At 39.2% G+C, this 18,360-nt stretch overlaps 1 protein-coding gene across 2 annotated transcripts in view; it reads right to left on the bottom strand.

The window, feature by feature from the left end:
- MYBPC2 (myosin binding protein C2) overlaps positions 1 to 18,360 on the bottom strand; it is a 74,536-nt gene that overhangs the window by 10,480 nt on the left and 45,696 nt on the right. For both annotated transcript variants that reach the window (XM_039360177.1, XM_039360179.1), the window contains exons 17-25: positions 17,659 to 17,801; positions 11,877 to 12,036; positions 11,682 to 11,786; positions 9,328 to 9,516; positions 8,423 to 8,557; positions 7,531 to 7,698; positions 6,674 to 6,762; positions 2,585 to 2,780; positions 61 to 200 (exon numbers count right to left, since the gene is read on the bottom strand). In XM_039360177.1, coding sequence (XP_039216111.1) covers positions 61 to 200; positions 2,585 to 2,780; positions 6,674 to 6,762; positions 7,531 to 7,698; positions 8,423 to 8,557; positions 9,328 to 9,516; positions 11,682 to 11,786; positions 11,877 to 12,036; positions 17,659 to 17,801 — 1,325 coding nt within the window. The remainder of the gene's footprint in view (positions 1 to 60; positions 201 to 2,584; positions 2,781 to 6,673; positions 6,763 to 7,530; positions 7,699 to 8,422; positions 8,558 to 9,327; positions 9,517 to 11,681; positions 11,787 to 11,876; positions 12,037 to 17,658; positions 17,802 to 18,360) is intronic.

Below are 18,360 nucleotides of genomic sequence, written 5' to 3'. Positions count from 1 at the left end.
GAAAAAGTCCAACATGTTCATAGGTTAGCCAAAGGAACTATGAAAAAAAATCGACTTTACCATGGTCTTCTTGTCAGCTTTTTGGATGGAGTAGCCAGTGATCTCCGAGTTCCCATCATCCTTGGGAGGCTCCCATTCCACTAAGGCATTGAAGCCCCATACCTCCTTTACCAGAACATTGTGTGCTGGGCCTGGCTTCTCTGCAGAGGAAGTGATAGACAAAGAGACACATTATTATAGAAATAGCAGAGCCCAAACATAAAGTTATTTAGTACACTCAAAATCACTAAGTGAACAAAATAAGAATGAAAGAATTGAGTGGGTGAGGGCAACAAAGGGAATCTCTTTATTTTTCAAAAACATGCTTAAATATATGGTGTAGATAATTTTTAAAAGTTTTGTAGTGGTTTATATTTCTAATTGTGCATTAGATTATATTAGAATAGCTTGAAATTTATTTGCTATTTACCTGTATTGCTTATGCAGGGGGATCTCTATATATCTGTTGTAAATGAAGCCACCTCCTACCCTGTCTGTTTATCTGTTTTCCTACTTTTTCTGTCTTCTCTTCTCCCCACCCACCCACCCACCCCTTTCTTTCTCACCAAGCAGGCTGCTAGGAAGATCTGAAGTGATTGCTTGCAGGGCTTCAACATTAGATTGAGGGAGGCCATCCCTGCTCTGTAATGCCTGCACTGTGTGCTAGGCTGCACCAGTTAAAGTAATATTCAAATTAGATGCAGGAAAAGCTGTTTCTTCATGCTGTACAAATGCATGCAAAAGACAAGCCTGTTCCAGCTGGCAGGGATGCAGAGCCAGCATAAGGACAGTACCATCTCACATCTATTCCTTGTTCAAAGAACACTCAAGAAAACCTGTTGAAAAACACTAAATTTCACTTCAAATCTTCCATGAGGCAAAAAGGGATTTAGATGGTGAGTGAGGGAGAGAGGGAGTTTTTGGGACTGTACTGGGAGGAGTGACATTTGGCTTAACCCATGAAGAATGCTTAAATATAGAGCTACGGAATATGATCTCACTCTCTTGCAAGGAGGAAGGAAAAGAGCTGGTAAGGGAAGGTGACAGACAGGGGGAAGCATTCAGCAAAGGAGAAAACATCCAGAGGATAGTAAGTAAGTACACTGAAGAGATGCGATAGGCCTCTAAATGAGATGAAAAAAGTCCAGAAGGTCAGAGAGATTCAGACCACTCTGCACCTCTTACTTGTTCCCACATGCTTACAGAACAAAGTTGTGTAATGCTTTCTGTCTCTTGCAAGCCTGAGAGCACCAAGCATCTGGCTTTCCCACAGAGACAAGGAAACTAGTGGAGTGGGCATGGATTAAGTCTGATTAACAGTTTAGCAGCTGCAGTGAAAAGAAAGGAAGGGAAGGGGGAAAGATCGATTGCTAAACCCTTTCTGATTCTACAGTTCTTTGGAAGGTAAAAGCCTGCAACAGGTTCTAAATGAACATTCCCAACAGCAGTTCTCTTTGCACTGGGCGTTCAAGAGCAACCACAGTAATAGGAAGGGCCAAGTAACCCGTTCCAGAGCCCCTGCTTTGCACTCTGATGGTCTCAGTTTCCACCTACTGGCATTTCCTATTAAAGGATTAAATAGCAGGTAATGGGAAAGACATTTTTCTGCCTGAGATCTTGGAGAACTACTATTGGTCAGAGTGGACAACCCTCGGCCAAAATAGAAGGCAGGTTCATATATCCCATGTCTTCACAAGGTCTCTCCATGCTTCAGAGAGAAAGATACATGTTAGAAAGTAGAGATAATTTTACCTGCAAGGGGACAGGTGGTTTCTGTAAGACTGGTTCAAGGCTCAAATTACAAGATAGTAAGAAGAAGTTGGAACTCTAAGTTTAGCTTTCTTTAGTGACTGTCTTTAAACAGCTATTAAAGGATCTTGCAGCGCTTGTGGATTTTAATAAGGCAGTCTACTTATCATCTTCCCGATAATTCATGCAGGTCACCAAAAGATACCCACTTCACTCCTTGAATTTCCTGGCCTTTCCCCAAAGTTGCCCTAGCCACTTTCAATAAGCAGTTCCCCAGCATGCTATTCACAGCAGCCCTCAAGTCAATGGAACTTGCATACCTGTTGTTCTCATAGCACTCAATAAAATACAATGCAGGTATTAATTGTATGGTAAGAGAACAGAGAGAGGAGTGGTTTACGTATAGATAGGAAGGCTACATAGACAGGTATTAAGTACATGAGGATATAATACTAGATGTTCGAGGGAGCTGATGTGAGAAATAATTAGCATTAAAGAAATTAAAGACAAATGTTTGCACAAAAATGTTTAGGGAAACAGCTTGTATACTTCAGCATCTACTGAGACTATGACTGATATTAACCTTTACATGTAAATATCTCAATAATGAAAATTTGAGACTGTCCATCTTAGCACACTCTTTCTCTTCTGACCCAAACTTACTTACTTATTCACTTCTTTCTTTCTTTCTTTCTTTCTTTCTTTCTTTCTTTCTTTCTTTCTTTCTTTCTTTCTTTCTTTCTTTTTTCTTTTATTAGTTTGCAGTTTGGTCTATGAAAGGCAAAACGGTCCTTACCTACAACACGGATCTTAATATCGGCTTTGTCCTCCATGCTCTCAATCTGCACTGAGAGGGTATAGATGCCTGAATGATGTCGCTCAGCCTTGCGGATGAAGAAGATGGTGTCAAAATCAGAGTCACGGATGTTAACCTCCTTGGGATCAAGAGGATGCCCATCCTTTGTCCAGGTGACCTTAGGGCGAGGCTTTCCCTGCAATGGATAAAATCTTTAGCTTTCACTTAGCAGCACTCCTTTCATTTTCCAAGGGAATGTCACTGATCCACAGAAAAAAAGTAAATTAGAGTTTGTACAACATTGAGAATGGTTTGCTGACTAAGAATCAATACTATCAATGAGATTTGCATTGCAACTTGGCATAGTTCTTTCTGCTTTGCTACATTACTCACAGGTGTACTGTGCTTTGCTATTTTTTTTTTTTTACAAATATACTTCAAAATTCCAAAGAAGCAAAGAGGCTGCTTGATATTTTCTAATGGGAGCTAATGGTTGAGAACCCTTAAAGATTTTTCAGATGTTAGCAAATTCCCCTGCCTCACCCATAGATATTATTAAATGGAGGGGCTGATGAAAAACTCTACAATTTTTTGAAGGAGGGAAAGGAAGGTGAGAAAAGAACTAACAATTTGAAAATACTCCTGGAAGTGCTACCCAGCCTTTTGGTTTTTGCTGTTATTCAGCATTTCACGTTTATGTTCCTTCAAGAACGTCATTGCTAGATTCCTCATCAAGTCTTATATGTTATTTTTGGGGTCTTGCAGAAATATCACCAAATTATCAGTGAAGGCCCTCAATTTATAAACTTCCTTCTTAACAGTTTGGGTCCTTGGCCACTTTTAAAATTAATAAGCAGAAAACATCATTGTTGATTAAGAATATGACCGCACAGGATGGTGATATATTGAATAAAAAGTTGGGTTTTAGGGTTGAGAAAAAGGTGAAATATTTGGGATTTATGTCATCAAATTCAAATACAAACTTGTTTAAAAATAATTATGTGCCACTCTGGAATGGTATCAAAAAAGATTTATTAAAATGGGACAAATTGCATTTATCATTACTGGATAGAATTTCTGTGATTAAGATGAATGTTTTACCAAAGATAAATGTTATGTTAAATGTTTCAAACATTACCAATACTTGCAACTGAAACTCTGTTTAAACAGTGCAGAGGGATATCTGCCATTTATATGGCAGAGGGGAAAACTGAGAATTAGATATAAATTATTGCAAGATGCTAAAGAAAAAGGGGGTTTGGGTTTATCTGGTTTGAAACTGTATTTTGATGTCTGTTGTTTGGTTTGGCTAAAAGAATGGGTGAACCTTCAGAATAAGAGGTTACTGGCCCTAGAAGGTTATGAATTAAGGTTTGGTTGGCATGGCTATTTGTGGTATGACAAAGTTAAAGAAAATGTTGACTTCAGTAATCATTTTATCAGATGTGCCATTTTGAGAGTTTGGAATAAATATAAAATAAGGTTCTCTACAAAGGTGCCACTTTAATTTCCCCTCAAGAAGCCTTTTTTTAGAAAAGAGGTGGTGATGAGGCCAATTTGGTGGACTTACGGTAAAATAATATCTTTTAATCTGGGTGAGCCTACCCTCAAATCCAAGGAGTAGCTAGAATCAGAAGGTCATGTCTACCATTGGTTTACATATATGCAATTGAAAGAAAGATTTAAGTTAGATAATTGGGTTTGATTTTGTTAAAAATGAATCGGAAAGCCTACTGTGTGTTAGTGGTGAACATATTATTGCTAAAGTTTACAAAATGTTATTGAATTTAAATCTGGAAAATGAACAAGTAAAACATTGTACAATTCAGTGGGCAAGAAATTTTGGGTATAACATAAAGCTTGGATAATAGGAAAATATGTGGAATAACGGATTAAAATTTACATTAAATTATAATCTAAAAGAAAATTTTTACAAGATGATGTACCATTGGTACTTAACACCAGACAAGTTATCAAAAATGTATAAAGGTATTTCAAATGCATATTGAAAATGTAAAGTAAAGAGGGGACTTTTTACCATTTATAGTGGACGTGTGATAAAGCAAGAAAATATTGGAGTAGGATTCATACGTTAATACATAAAATTCTTAAACTGAATATAGAAAGAAAACCAGAGACTTTTCTTTTGGGGCTAATGGACAGAGACCTGGAAAAAAAATATGGAATTTTGATGTTATATATGTTGACATCAGCAAGATTACTCTACGCTCAGAAATGGAAGACTACATTGATTCCAACAACAGAGGAATGGTTACAAAAACTGATGGAGCTAGCAGAGATGGCTAAACTGGCTGTACTGATTAAAGAAAAGAATACGAATACTTTTATTGCCATGTGGGAATCACTTCTAGATTTTATGCTTGAGGTGGAAAAAAATGTAAATTTGATTTTGGGCTTTACCAATCAGATAATTTGATGTTATTGAAATGGCTAGTTTATATTATTTTGTAGAAGTAAAAAGTTGAGGTTTGAAGTTGATACCCTATTGCACCACAGGAAGTCAGAAGTCAATACTTTTTTTCCCTTTTTTTCTCCCTTACCTCACTTCTTTACTCCCTTTTCCCTTCCCCCTCTTTTCCGCTATTTACTTTTGTATTTCCATTGTATCATATATTATAAACTAATAAAACTTTGAGTTAAAAAAAAAAGAATGTCATTGCTAGAGAAGGCCTCCCTGCAAATCTCTTACAGAGACACGGGCTTTCAAAGACTTGGTTTTGGTTTGCTGATAAGTAGAAGATGAAAATAGAAGGTAGCTTAGGAGTATTTCCCAATAGGGGCAGTGCTGAGCTGACAGAAGTAGACTCTAAAAAAAGAAACTCTGGAAAGGAAAATGTTGACGGGGGGGGGGGGGGGGAAAGAGTAGGTCTAACAACTGAAAATGGAGTTAAACAGTGTGGGCTATTGAACCTTGTTAGTTTTTAGAAAAGAATAAAGTTGGTGGGTTACCCCAAGATAGATTTAAAAGCTGTGATGGAGTCAGGCTTGCTGGATCAAGAGAACCTTGAAGATTGTCATCTGCAAGAATGGACAAAATCTGCAGGGTTCCAATATAGTATCAGACCCTTTAGTACCGTGATGGCGAACCTATGGCACGTGTGCCACAGGTGGCATGCAGACCCCTCTCTGTGGGCACGCGCACTGTCGCCCCAGTTCTAGGCCTTCAGCTGTGTTTTATAAAACCTTTTTGCTTTAGGCCTCCGCTGCCATGTGCAAAAAAAAAAAGGTTCAATCAATCAATCAATTTCAACTTCTCACGGGAAAAAAAATCTCGCAAAGTTGGAATTGATTGATTGAACTTTTTAGTCCCATCCAGTCTACCGTTACTACCGCAGCCATATCCACCCAATGAGCCACGCCCACACAATGGGCTATGCCCACACAATGGGCCACACTCACCCAGCACCCGACGATACATAAATGGGTTTTGGGTTGCAGTTTGGGCACTCGGTCTCTAAAAGATTTGCCATCACTGCTTTAGTATAATATCAACATACATACAAAAGGAGTAGAGACGGACTAAGATGTCATGCCCATCAGATTTTAAAACACACACACCCTGGACACTGCTGTGTGATGAAGAAAGGTTGATAAGCAGGAAGGAAGATCACATTCTACCAGCCAATACTGCATATGCAGCAGCCAATCTGAGAGAAAAAGAATACTGGCCAAGACATGTAGCCCTTTTTAAAATTCTACATAAACATAGTTATAAAGCAATATGAGTGTATAATACCACAATATTATGGACTGCACAATATGCCATTTGACATTGAACATGCATAATAAAGCTGCAGTTGAGGGGGAAAGCTCCCTTTAATAGTTAGTGGGAGAAAGCAGGAGAGGCCAGGTTTGGTTTCCAGCCACAATCATTAACCTTGATAACACTTGCTAAGGAATCTTACTGAATCAGAAGTAGATACTCTTTGACTTAACAGGAAAGGAAAAAACATTCTAAAGAATGCTTTACTCCATGTTTCATGGCAAATCCAGAGACCTCACAAAAAGACTATGATACTGTGAATTTGTGTACTGTAAGTTTCTCTACCTTTTCAACCAGTTGCCTACCTGGAATGGGATTACCATGTTGATTTGCTCCCCAACTTTCTTGATGTATGTCTGTCGGAGATGGCGAGGGAGACGAATCTTGGGTTGTTCTATATGAAAACAAAAGAAAGTATGTGGGGAAAGGAACTCAAAAACACATGGTGAAAGACGCTGGATGGGAAAAAATAGCACCTTGGGAAATATGTAGTTTCATAGACATACTTTATGAATTATTAGCATACAGCCATAAATATGAGTGGAATTCTGGCAATTCAGAATCATCTTCTAGATAAATAATTAAATAATGTCTAAAATCATCATGTCCGACTTTCTTTCCAACTTGGCTGTGCTAGCTAAAAGTGATGCTAGATGCATCTGCGGTATCTAGAGTACCAGACAGAAATATTCTGCTAATATCAGACTTATGAGGCTAGAAAGGAGCTATTGAGTGACTTGGATTCTTTTTTTTTTTTTTTTGCTATAATTGGAAGAACAGAATAGAAATGAGAACAATTAAGACGACTTATGCAATCCCAAAACTATTAATAATTTTTTAAAAAAATCAGTCAGGGGCTAAACTAGTTGGAAATACTTGGATGCAATTAATAATTGCATGAAGCTTTTTAAAAAATAGGAAGACTGGCTTTTAATCAGATAGGAAAGTACCTTTTATTTGCAAATTTTAGGAGGAAATCATGTGCAACACTCCCACTGTGGAGCACAGTGGGGCAAAATTTTGAGGAACCTGATGTGTATTGGGTCACCCCATTGCCCTATTGGAGCTTGAAATTTCTTCTTATAAGACAATTTGATCCAGGAGACAGAGCAAGCTACTGTATGTTCATGATTAACATTTCCAGATACTCAAAGTGACTCACCAACAATCTCACGAATGGTGACTGGCTGTGGTAAACTGGCTGGTAGACTTTTGCCTGCAATATTGATTGCAGTGACACGAAAGAAAAGCTTCTCGCCTGTTGGAAGTCCTTTGGCAGTAAAGCCACAGCGTTCTACAAGCTCTGTATTAGCAGGTATCCATTCATCGGCTGGGAAAGAGGGTGGAATATAAGATTAGGAGATAAAAAATAAGTGGGAAGTCAGAAGCCATTTTTTTTTAAGTAACTGAATGTCCTGGCCAAAGGTATATTTGGGAGAGGTATTTCCCAGTGAGTTTCTAAGCGTTATGTTATAGATATTCAGGAAGCAGCAAATAAAAGAAGAGAAACACTGTATATTCTGCTGAAATTTGATCTGGTCCTTGATTTCCAATTGGCACTTGTGGATCCTGCTATAGGGCTGGTGAAGGTTTAGCCCAGTCAACTATATCAGTTTTGTGAGGCAGACCAGACAGGGAGCACAGCCAGATGAGGGGGCAAGAGAAGAAATTATTTGCAAGATTCTGTTAATGTAACTTTACAATAATTTCTTCTCCTGCCCCCTTTATAGCCCAAGAAACTAAGAAGGGTCCCTTCTGAGATGTTTGCCACACCCACATTCTCTTTGGGGCTATGTTGCCTTTTATCTAAATGTTCCCTTGGCTGTGTCTCTTCTCCCTATCTTCCAAGGTCATTCCCACTATCATTACAAACTATCTTGCCAGAGATGAAAAGGAAAAAAAAACAGCAGCAACAAAGTAGGCAAAGGGAGCAATTAATCTGGCCTCCATCACTCTGGGGAACAACTTCAATTAATTGCTTAAATAAGAGAGCTATAGAAGGGCCATGCACAGCATACAAACTTAGATTTTCTTTTACTGGTAGAGAAACTCACTCCCTTCCTTGCAGTACTCAATGAGGTAGCCATCAATGCCCCCTGCACCGATTCGGTTTGGAGCGCGCCATTTCAGAGTGGTTGTTGTGTCTGTGACATCCTCCACAGTGAGATGAAGAGGCTCACTGGTCGGGGCTGAAGCAGAATTGAATAGGGAGGGAAATTAGTAAAATAATAACAATAAAAATATAAATACACACACATACATACACACAAAAATTATCATTTCCTAGTGTTTAATGGACAATAAGGAAATAACAGTCTGTCCCTACTTTCTCCAATTTTGTCCTTTTTTTCTAGTGTCATCCTTTTCTTGATACATTAGACTGCAAAATGTTTTTTTTAAAAAAATCTTTGAATGTTCATGCAGACCTCTTAATCTACTCATTTTAACCCAATTGTCCCTAGTGGCTGCATGTTTTGCAGTTGATTCAGTAATGCAAGCAAATCATTATTTGCTTATTTATCTATTAAATTTATATGCCAACCATTTCACTGATAAGGTGACTCTAGGCCTTATAGATATTCAGATAGAAATGTCCATTACATGTCCATAACATGTTCATTCTGTGACCATTTTTTAAATCAGTTTTTCAATTTGGGTATATGTGCTCAGGAAATTTTAATGTTTTTCTTATATCATTTCCATGAAAATGCAACCTGAATTCATCTCCCCCATATCCAGAATCAAAAAGTCGAGCAGAAATCTTGTGCTGTTGACCTGGAATTCTCAACTCTTCGTCATGATCCAACAGCAGCTCTTTGGCTTCTTTGGCTGCTACGTCTAGCTCAATAGTGGTATATGAGGGAAAGGACCAGTCTACCTTTTCTACCTGTTCCAGTGTCTTATCAGCTCATGCACTGCCCTTGCCAGTATTTCATCCCAAGCCAGCCATTGTGCTCACCGATAGGCATGAAAGGTTTGGTATTCTGGCTGGGTTGAGAGATTCCAATGGCATTGACTGCAAAGACCCGCATCTCATAGAGACACCCTTCAATCATCTTGGTGGACTCATAAGTCAACTCGGTGAATACTTCAAAATTCAGTTTCATCCAGCGCATGCTACCCTTCTTCTTGCGCTCCATCAGGTAACCTGGAGTCCAAAGGAGCGGGGGAGAAATGATATGTGGTGGAAGATATTTCATCAATCAGCATTACTCAGTCATTACTTATTATTATATATATATATATATATATATATATATATATATATATATATATATATATATATATATACACACACACACACACACACACATATATATATATATGTACACACACACACACACACACACAGACAGACAGACAGACAGACAGATAGATAGATATATAGATATAGATATAGATATAGGTCTTTGGTTGTTCGGGTTTTCTCCCGTGCTCAAAGCACGAAGCTGAAAACACCAGCCTGAAGATGACGAATGGGACTTCGTCGAAACGTCGCCAAGACACTTCCAATTTTACGTGGGAGAAAACCCGAACAACCAAAGACCTACATACAAATACCCGCAAAATATATATATATATTCCACTAAGCAAGAAGGGGTATCCATATCAAAAATGGAACAGATTTGTACTAATATGGATGGAATTTATTACAGCCTAAAATTTTAACCAGTGATTTGCACTGTGTTGACCATACAGTAGTTTTCTATATTAATTCTTAACTTAAGAATTAAGATAAAAGGATACACAGTGCATTCAGATACAGGTAATCCTTGAGTTACGAACAGTCACTTAAGAACCATTCAAAGTTATGATGGACTCAAAAAAACTTACTTATGACCCATTCTTGAAGTTATGACTGCATACACACCCTACGATCATATGATCGAATTTCAGGTGCTTTGCAACAGGCTCACATTTATGATTGGTTGCAGCATCTTACAATCACACGATCACATTTTGTGACATTTTGCTGTGTTGGGGCAAAAGGCACCTATTGGATGAGCTGGATTCAGTCTTATGATTATGTGATTTGTTTAATAATCATTTGATTTGCTTAACAAATATGGTGACCAACTTAACAATATTTGTAACAATGGTCACAAAATTGAGTCAAGTCATACGGCAACTTTACTTACAATTGCAATTTCAACTCAGTTGCGATCATAAATTGAGTATTTACAACAATGTTATCCAGGAAACTTATAATCTCCAGATTATTTCTGAAAAGTAAAATCTCAACTACAGGTAGTACTTGACTTGCGACCACAGTTGAGCCTAACATTTCTGTTGCTAAATGAAATAGTTGTTAAGTGAGCCTTTTCCCCATTTTATGATCTTTTTTACCACAGTTGTTGTGAATCACTGCAGCTGTTAAGTTAGTAACACAATTGTTAAGTGAATCTGGCTTCCCCATTGACCTTGCTTGTCAGCGGGTCACAAAAGGTAATCACATGACCCCGTGACACTGCCACCATCATAAATATGAGTCAGTTGCCATGTGCCTGAATTTTGATCATGGGACTATGGGGATGCTGCAATGATTGTAAGTAAAAAATGGTCATAAGTCACTTTTTTGCTGTTATAACTTTGAACAGTCACTAAATGAACTGTTGTAAGTCAAGGACTACCTGTAGTATCCACAAAGAAAAGGGTTCTTGGTTTTCTCCCACAACCCAATGTTGGATGTCTCCCACAGGGCAGACATCCAACATTTTAATTTCGGATGTGTTAGTTTACTACATCCACCTTGGCCAGCCAAAAAAAGCATAACCGTATTTCTTACAAAGACCTGAAGCAATGTTAAATTAACTAGGATTACAGCAGGTGGCAGTACTATTTTAATTTTAGTTTCAAGGAAACCAAACAATCAAAATATTCTTGAAACTCATTCTAGGCTTTGCTCTTTGTTTAGCTTGAATGAGGTATCTCTGGTGCCACAAAATTTGAGAAGCCCAATAATAACATGTGTCAACACTAAATGTAAATAGTTGTAAATTTAAATTAATTTAAATTATGTATGTATGTTTAATATACTATTAGATGAATGTATATCAAAACCTAATGGTAAATTTATTTCTTGCCCAACATTAGAATAATTAGTTTTATTTAGGAGCGGCATTTCATCAATTCATTTATCTTTTTAGGGTGAGCCCCCAAAAAGTTTCAGAATCAGTATGTTAGGCAATGCCGTAGCCTCCCTTAAAGACTGAGAGAGAGTCAAAGAGTAGGATGAGTTTATCCTTATTCCATTCCCTAACTTTAGGTTCCCATGTGTCTGAACAGCCACCAACATTAACTTGAAGTACTCACCAGTAATAGGCATACCACCATCGTAACTGGGTGGTTCCCATACCAAAATGGCCCAGTCCTCTCCGACGGAAGTGACACGCACAGCTTCAGGAGGATCAGGAACATCTGCCAAAGATAAGGAGCAAGAATGTTATAGGTGAAGAAATGTTGGGCAGAAAGAAGGATCTCTATCTTCCCACTGATCTACTAACTTACCCACAACCTTGATGTTGAGAAAGGCAACATCCTCGCCCACCGGATTAGTCACCTTGATAGTGTACATATCTTCATCAGAGCGCTCAGCACTTTCTACCACAAAACTGCTCAGCTCTTTGCGCTCTTCTATACGGACCCGGCCTTCTTTTTCTGAAAAAATCTGAGGGAGGATTGAAGAAGGCAGAAACAGTCAAGGGGATCTAGAAATTTACAAACTGGAAAGAAAATATATAAAGAAGCCAAGATTTTGAAAAGCAATAGAATGTTCAGCATTTCAGAAAGATGAGCTGTTGCTTTAAAAACCAAAACAAATCTCATCGCTTCTACAATAGGGCAAGCAGTTTCAACAGTGTGGACCTGGAGCTTTACAAAGTCATTGAATCATTGTCTTAACACATTATCCTTGCTTAGCCTGGAACAGAATTGGATGGTTTGGCATGTTGTGTGAATCAGTTCATGAATTTTAAAATACCTGTATTTAATTATTTTAAATAAAATGTACTATTTTTCTTTTGGCCTTAACTATTAACAAGCTGCAATGTTAAAAAAAGATATTTAAAATAAACTTGAAACAGAACATGACTGATATGGTTAGATTTGGAATATATATATTTCAAATCTCCTATATATTCCAATACTCCTAGAAGCACGAAGCCGAAAACACCAGCCTGAAGATGACGAATGGGACTTCGTTGAAACGTCGCCAAGACACTTCCAATTTTACGCGGAAGAAAACCTAAATAACCAAAGACCTACATACAAACACCCGCGAAAACCTCAGAAAACATATATATATATAGGTCTTTGGTTATTCGAGTTTTCTCCCACCTAAAATTGGAAGTGTCTTGGCGATGTTTCGACGAAGTCCCATTTGTCATCTTCAGGCTGGTGTTTTTGGCTTTGTGCTTCTAGGAGCAATGTGTGATCATAACTGTTTCTTCCTTTTAACTGCCAGTGGGAGTATGAACTGATTGGGTGGGAGCTTGGCTGTGTTCTGGTTGGGTGGAGGTGTGTTCTGATTGGTTAGGGGCTTGACTGTGCTCTGATTGGATGGGGGTTGGCTATGCTCTGATTGAATGGGGGACTGTTCTTTTTGGGTGGGGGCTTTGTTGTGCTCGGGTTAGTCTGAGTTGCAGGGAAATTTGAGATGGAGAGCTGAGTTGCTGTTGTTTGGCTTCATGTACGTGGTCGTGCCTAATCTTCATGGTGGGTGTCAGTTTGGTTCATGTATGGATTGGAGGGATTTAAAATGGCTAATGATGCAGCTGTGGTCTGGCTTCTGGTTTGTAGTCGTGCCTTATCATCGGTGTGGGTTTGGGTTTGCTTTTTGCGTGGATGTATGGTGGTGACATCCTGTGTGGTTTTCGTGAGTGTGGGTCTGGTGTCCTTCTTTGTGTTAGGGATTCGTTTGTCAATAGGGGTGGGTCTCCAAATGGCTGGTAGGCAGGAGGTATCATCTCGTTTATTCATGCTATGTGGGCGTTTTTCTATCTCGATGGCTTCTCTGATTATTCTGTTATTAAAGTGTTCAGTTTTGGCAATAGTTCTGGTCTTTTTAAAGTCAATTTCATGTCCTGTGGCTTTAAGGTGTTGAACCAGGGAAGAAATTGATTCCTCTTTTTTGACTGAGTTCTTGTGTTCTTCAATGCGTGCACTTATTCTTCTGTTGGTTTGTCTGATGTACAATATGTGATGGGGCAAGCGGTACATGGGATTTCATATACTCCTTGATTTTCTAACTCAATTTTGTCTTTGGGGTTTCTTAGGATGGTGGATATTTTTCTGTTTTTGCAGAATGCTGTCTTGATGTTGTGTTTGTGGAGGATCTTGCTGATTCTGTCTGTGGTGCCTTTTATGTATGGGAGAAGGGCTTTGCCGTTTTCTTGTTCTCTGTCTTGGATTTTAGTGGGGGTTTCTTTTTGGATTAGGTTGGTAATCTTATTTCTTTGGAATCCATTGGATGTTAGTACATTAGTGAGAGTGTGTAGTTTGGTTTTTAGGTGTTGTTCATCAGCTAAGCGTTTTGTTCTGGAGATGAGTGTCTTGGCTACGGAGTTGATCTGTGCTGGGTGGTGGTGTGAGAGTGCGTGCAGATAGCGGTTTGTGTGTGTTTTCTTCTGGTAGATGGTGTGTCCTAGGGAGCCATTGGATTTCTTGTAGACTAAGACATCCAGGAAGGGAAGTTGGTTATTAACTTCTGTTTCCATGGTGAACTGTATTTTGGGGTGTAGGCTGTTGAGGTGTATGAGGAAGTTGTCCAGTTTTTCTTTCCCATGTGATCAGATTATGAAGGTGTCGTCTATGTATCTGAGCCAGAGTTTGGGTTTGTGATCAGATTTTTCTAGAGCTTGGGTTTCAAAGTGTTCCATGTAGAGGTTTGCAATGACAGGTGAGAGGGGTGATCCCATGGGTGCTCCTTCTATTTGTTTGAATTTTTATCCGTTATAGATGAAGTATGTGTTGGATAGGCAGTGGTTGGTCAGATCTAGGATGTGTTTGGGGGGGTTATATTTGTTTTGGATAGCTGTCAAGGCTTCTTTGATTGGCCCTTGGGTGAAGAGGGATATGACATTGAAGCTCATGAGTAGGTCGCTGGGCTGTAAGTTTTGTTTCTTTATGATCTCTATGAACTGGAATGAGTTTTTTACGTGTGAGGTGATGGATTCTGCATAGGGCTGTAGTTGTTTGGTGAGAAATTTGGCTAGGTTTTGTAGAGGTGAGCCTATGGAGCTGACTATGGGTCTAAGTGGAGTTCCTTCTTTGTGTATCTTGGGGAGACCATAGAGCTTAGGGCATCTGGATGATTTCTCTCTGGGAATGATTCTTTGCTGTATCTCTTCGCTAATGGGGGAGGCTTTTATCTTGGTTCTGGTGGTTTTTTCCAGGTAGGTGGTGGGATCTGTATTTAGGGGTTTGTATGTGGAGTCTTGGAGTAGGTTGGTTAATTTGGTTTGGTAGTCAGATGTGTTCATAACCACCGTGGCATTGCCCTTGTCTGCTGGTAGGATTATTATGCTGGTGTCTTCTTTCAGGTTAAGTAGTGCTGTCTGTTCCTCTTTGGTTAAGTTGCTTTTGGGTGGCTTGCTTGTGCAGAGGATGTTGGTGATTTCGAGTCTGATTCTGTTAGCATCATCGGGGTTGATTTTGGTCAGGCTGGTTTCAACTCCGCATATAATGGTTTCAGTGGGGATGTTTTTGGGGAGTGACTGCAAAGTTGAATCCTTTGGAAAGGACATTGGTTTCGGCTATCTGAGATGTTATGCACTGTTTGTTTCAAGTGTGGCTGTGAGGGAGGAGGGGTTTGTTTCTGGCGTTCTTGTAGTCTTCGGAGTTTGTTGGTGTGTGTGTCTGTCTTGAGGGTGGTCTGTGTTTTGGCTCTCCAGACAGCAAGTTGTTTGGATTTGTCCCAAAGTGCGGAGTGGATCTTGTTGCTGAGTTTGAGGTGAAGTGTGAGGAGATCTTTGTTGATTCGATCTAGGAGGAATCTTTTTGTGTGAAGTTCATTTCTGATTAGGGCCAATTCTGTTCTTTTCAGGATGTGTTTGGTGGCTGGAGAGTTGGAGTGGAAATTCAATTGGAAGCATGTGGGGATTAAATTTTGATCTCGGCAGTTGCGTAGGAATGCGAGGTCACGTAAAACGGAAGCTCTTCGGACTTCGAGTTTTTCATAGGTCCTAGTCAGATGGTGGATTTCCTCCCTGCAGAGGTACGATATTTGTTTTCTGAGGTTTTTGCGGGTGTTTGTATGTAGGTCTTTGGTTATTTGTGTTTTCTCCCACGTAAAATTGGAAGTGTCTTGGCGACGTTTCGATGAAGTCCCATTCGTCATCTTCAGGCTGGTGTTTTCGGCTTCGTGCTTCTAGGAGCAATGTGTGATCATAGCTGTTTCTTCCTTTTAACTGCCAGTGGGGGTATGAACTGATTGGGTGGGAGCTTGGCTGTGTTCTGATTGGGTGGAGGTGTGTTCTGATTGGTTAGGGGCTTGACTGTGCTCTGACTGGATGGGGTTTGGCTGTGCTCTGATTGCATAGGGGACTGTTCTTTTTGGGTGGGGGTTTGTTGTGCTCGGGTTAGTCTGAGTTGCAGGGAAATTTGAGATGGAGAGCTGAGTTGCTGTTGTTTGGCTTCACATATGTGGTTGTGCCTAATCTTCATGATGGGTGTCAGTTTGCTTCATGTATGGATTGGAGGGGGTTTAAAGTGGCTAATGATGCAGCTGTGGTCTGGCTTCTGGTTTGTGGGCATGCCTCATCATCGGTGTGGGTTTGGGTTTGCTTTTTGCGTGGATGTGTGGTGGTGACATTCTGTGTGGTTTTCATGAGTGTGGGTCTGGTGTCATTCTTTGTGTTAGGGACTCATTTGTCAATAAGGGCAGGTTTCCAAATGGCTGGTAGGTGGGAGGTATTATCTCGTTTATTCATGCTGTGTGGGTGTTTTTCTATCTCGATGGCTTCTCTAATTATTCTGTTATTAAAGTGTTCACAGAACTCCGGATATCACTACACTAGATCTCAGGATGTCATCACACAGCCCATTACCCAAGTTGTTACAACACAAAAGACTAATGGGCACACAGCCAGCACCTCAACTACTCAAGATGTTACAAAACAGCCAAACAATCCACAAACAATAACTCCAATACAGCCAACCAATCCACCTACAGCAACTAAGCCAGCACTCCACACACCCCCACCAATATTTATAGAGAGACGGCAGCTCCGATCACACTTTGCTCACACAAGCACAAAGCCGAAGACCCCAGCCTGAAGATGACGAGTGGGACCTCGTCGAAACATCGCCAAGATACTCTCAATCTTACACGGGAAAAGACCCAAATACACCAAGACCTGCATACCTATACCTGTGAAAATCTACGCATATATATATATATATATATATATATATATATATATATATATATATATATATATATATATATATTCGTAGATACATATGTATATATAAAGTATAAGAAAAAAGAAACTTTTAGAATAATTTTAAAAACACTTCATGGAACAATCAGCTGAATCCTAATTATTAGCATTAATTCAATCTGACCTAGGAAGTGGCAATTCTCACAGAAAGGATGTTGTCATCGGAATCATTATTTAACTGACAATTTAATTGTACTTATAGTATTTTAAGAATATGAGGACTTTTAGTGTTGAACAAGCTTGACTTACCAGAGAGGTTTTAAGTAATAAAAGCAATAGAATCACTTAAATAATAGTAAGTAATATCTCTTTAGTCCTTTTCAGTTTAATTAGGATTGTAAAAAGCTCTAAGGAGGTACTTTGTAACACATGGAAATGTGAAGAAAACTCCTCCCTGTGAATCATTACAGGAAAAGCATCATTTGCCAAGGGTTGCATGCCTGGTTCCAAGACCGCTTCCAGCTGTCTCCAAACTGCATGACTGGACAGCCAGAAGAACCTTCCAAAGAAACCTTAAAAGCTTGTTCCAATACTGCAAAAGAGAGAGGTGGTTTCTGCTCCACAATTATAATCCCCCTCTATTTAAATGCTTTGCATGGCCATATTAATTTAGATTTAATTTGGTACATAATTTTCTCTTGTGAAATTATGGCTGGGATGGGCAAAGCGTATGATGCTATTACTGGACCTGCTATTTCCATTAGTTATCCTCACAGATTCCAAAGTCTGAAGAAGTTAATTTTGAGAAAGAGGCAGTGTTACAAATTAGTTAGCATTCTTTGGTTTAGCTTTTCTGATTTTGAAACTGAAGCTTTAATATGTTTTACTTGGACCCAACAAATACTTACTTCAGTACCCTTTATCCAAGTTGCTGTTGGTGCAGGTTCTCCAGTGATGTTCACGTCGAGCCGTAATTTGTTCCCAGCAACAACAACAATTGTGTTTTCATTTGTTTTCCCTGATCCACAATCTAAATGGATCTTGGGGGGTTCTGGGAAAACCAGAAGAGACAGTGAAACGATTTCCCCTCCACATTAGTAATGCATTACCTGGTATTTCCAGGATTGATACTAGCAGCTACTAACAACTTTTGAGAGAGTAAACAGGGGGCAGCTGATTTGAGGTCCTTTCTTTCTTTCTTTTTTAATTAAGGCCCTTTGGGGGGATTATTATAACTATTCTCTTGACAATTAGTTGCCTGCCTATGTCCTCATACAGAGATAGTTTCTTATGGAGAGCTGTTTATAATACTGGATCTATTCAGCTGGAGAGTTGCATTGCCTAGTTTATGCCAACAGCTCAAAGCAAAAAATAAATAATTATTCCTTAATGAAAATAATTATTTCCATTTCATAAACAGGAGCTGTACATATTGTCTATTAGGAGAGAAGAGCCTAATGATCTATATAGAAACACATTTAGTTCAGCATCCATGGGCCAATCAGATGCCTCTGGAAGGGCCACAAGAAAGATTCAAAGCCAATAGTTCCCTCCTGTATGGGAGAGGTTCAGTTGTTATGACAAATAATTACAGAAAGTCTTCTTCTCTA

This window comes from Crotalus tigris, unplaced genomic scaffold (assembly GCF_016545835.1).
Source record: "Crotalus tigris isolate CLP2741 ecotype Arizona unplaced genomic scaffold, ASM1654583v1 scf7180000019161.1078591, whole genome shotgun sequence".
Classification (NCBI taxonomy): domain Eukaryota; kingdom Metazoa; phylum Chordata; class Lepidosauria; order Squamata; family Viperidae; genus Crotalus; species Crotalus tigris.
The sequence above is the reverse complement of the archived record's forward strand: the minus strand, read 5'-3'. Positions and strand labels throughout refer to the sequence as shown.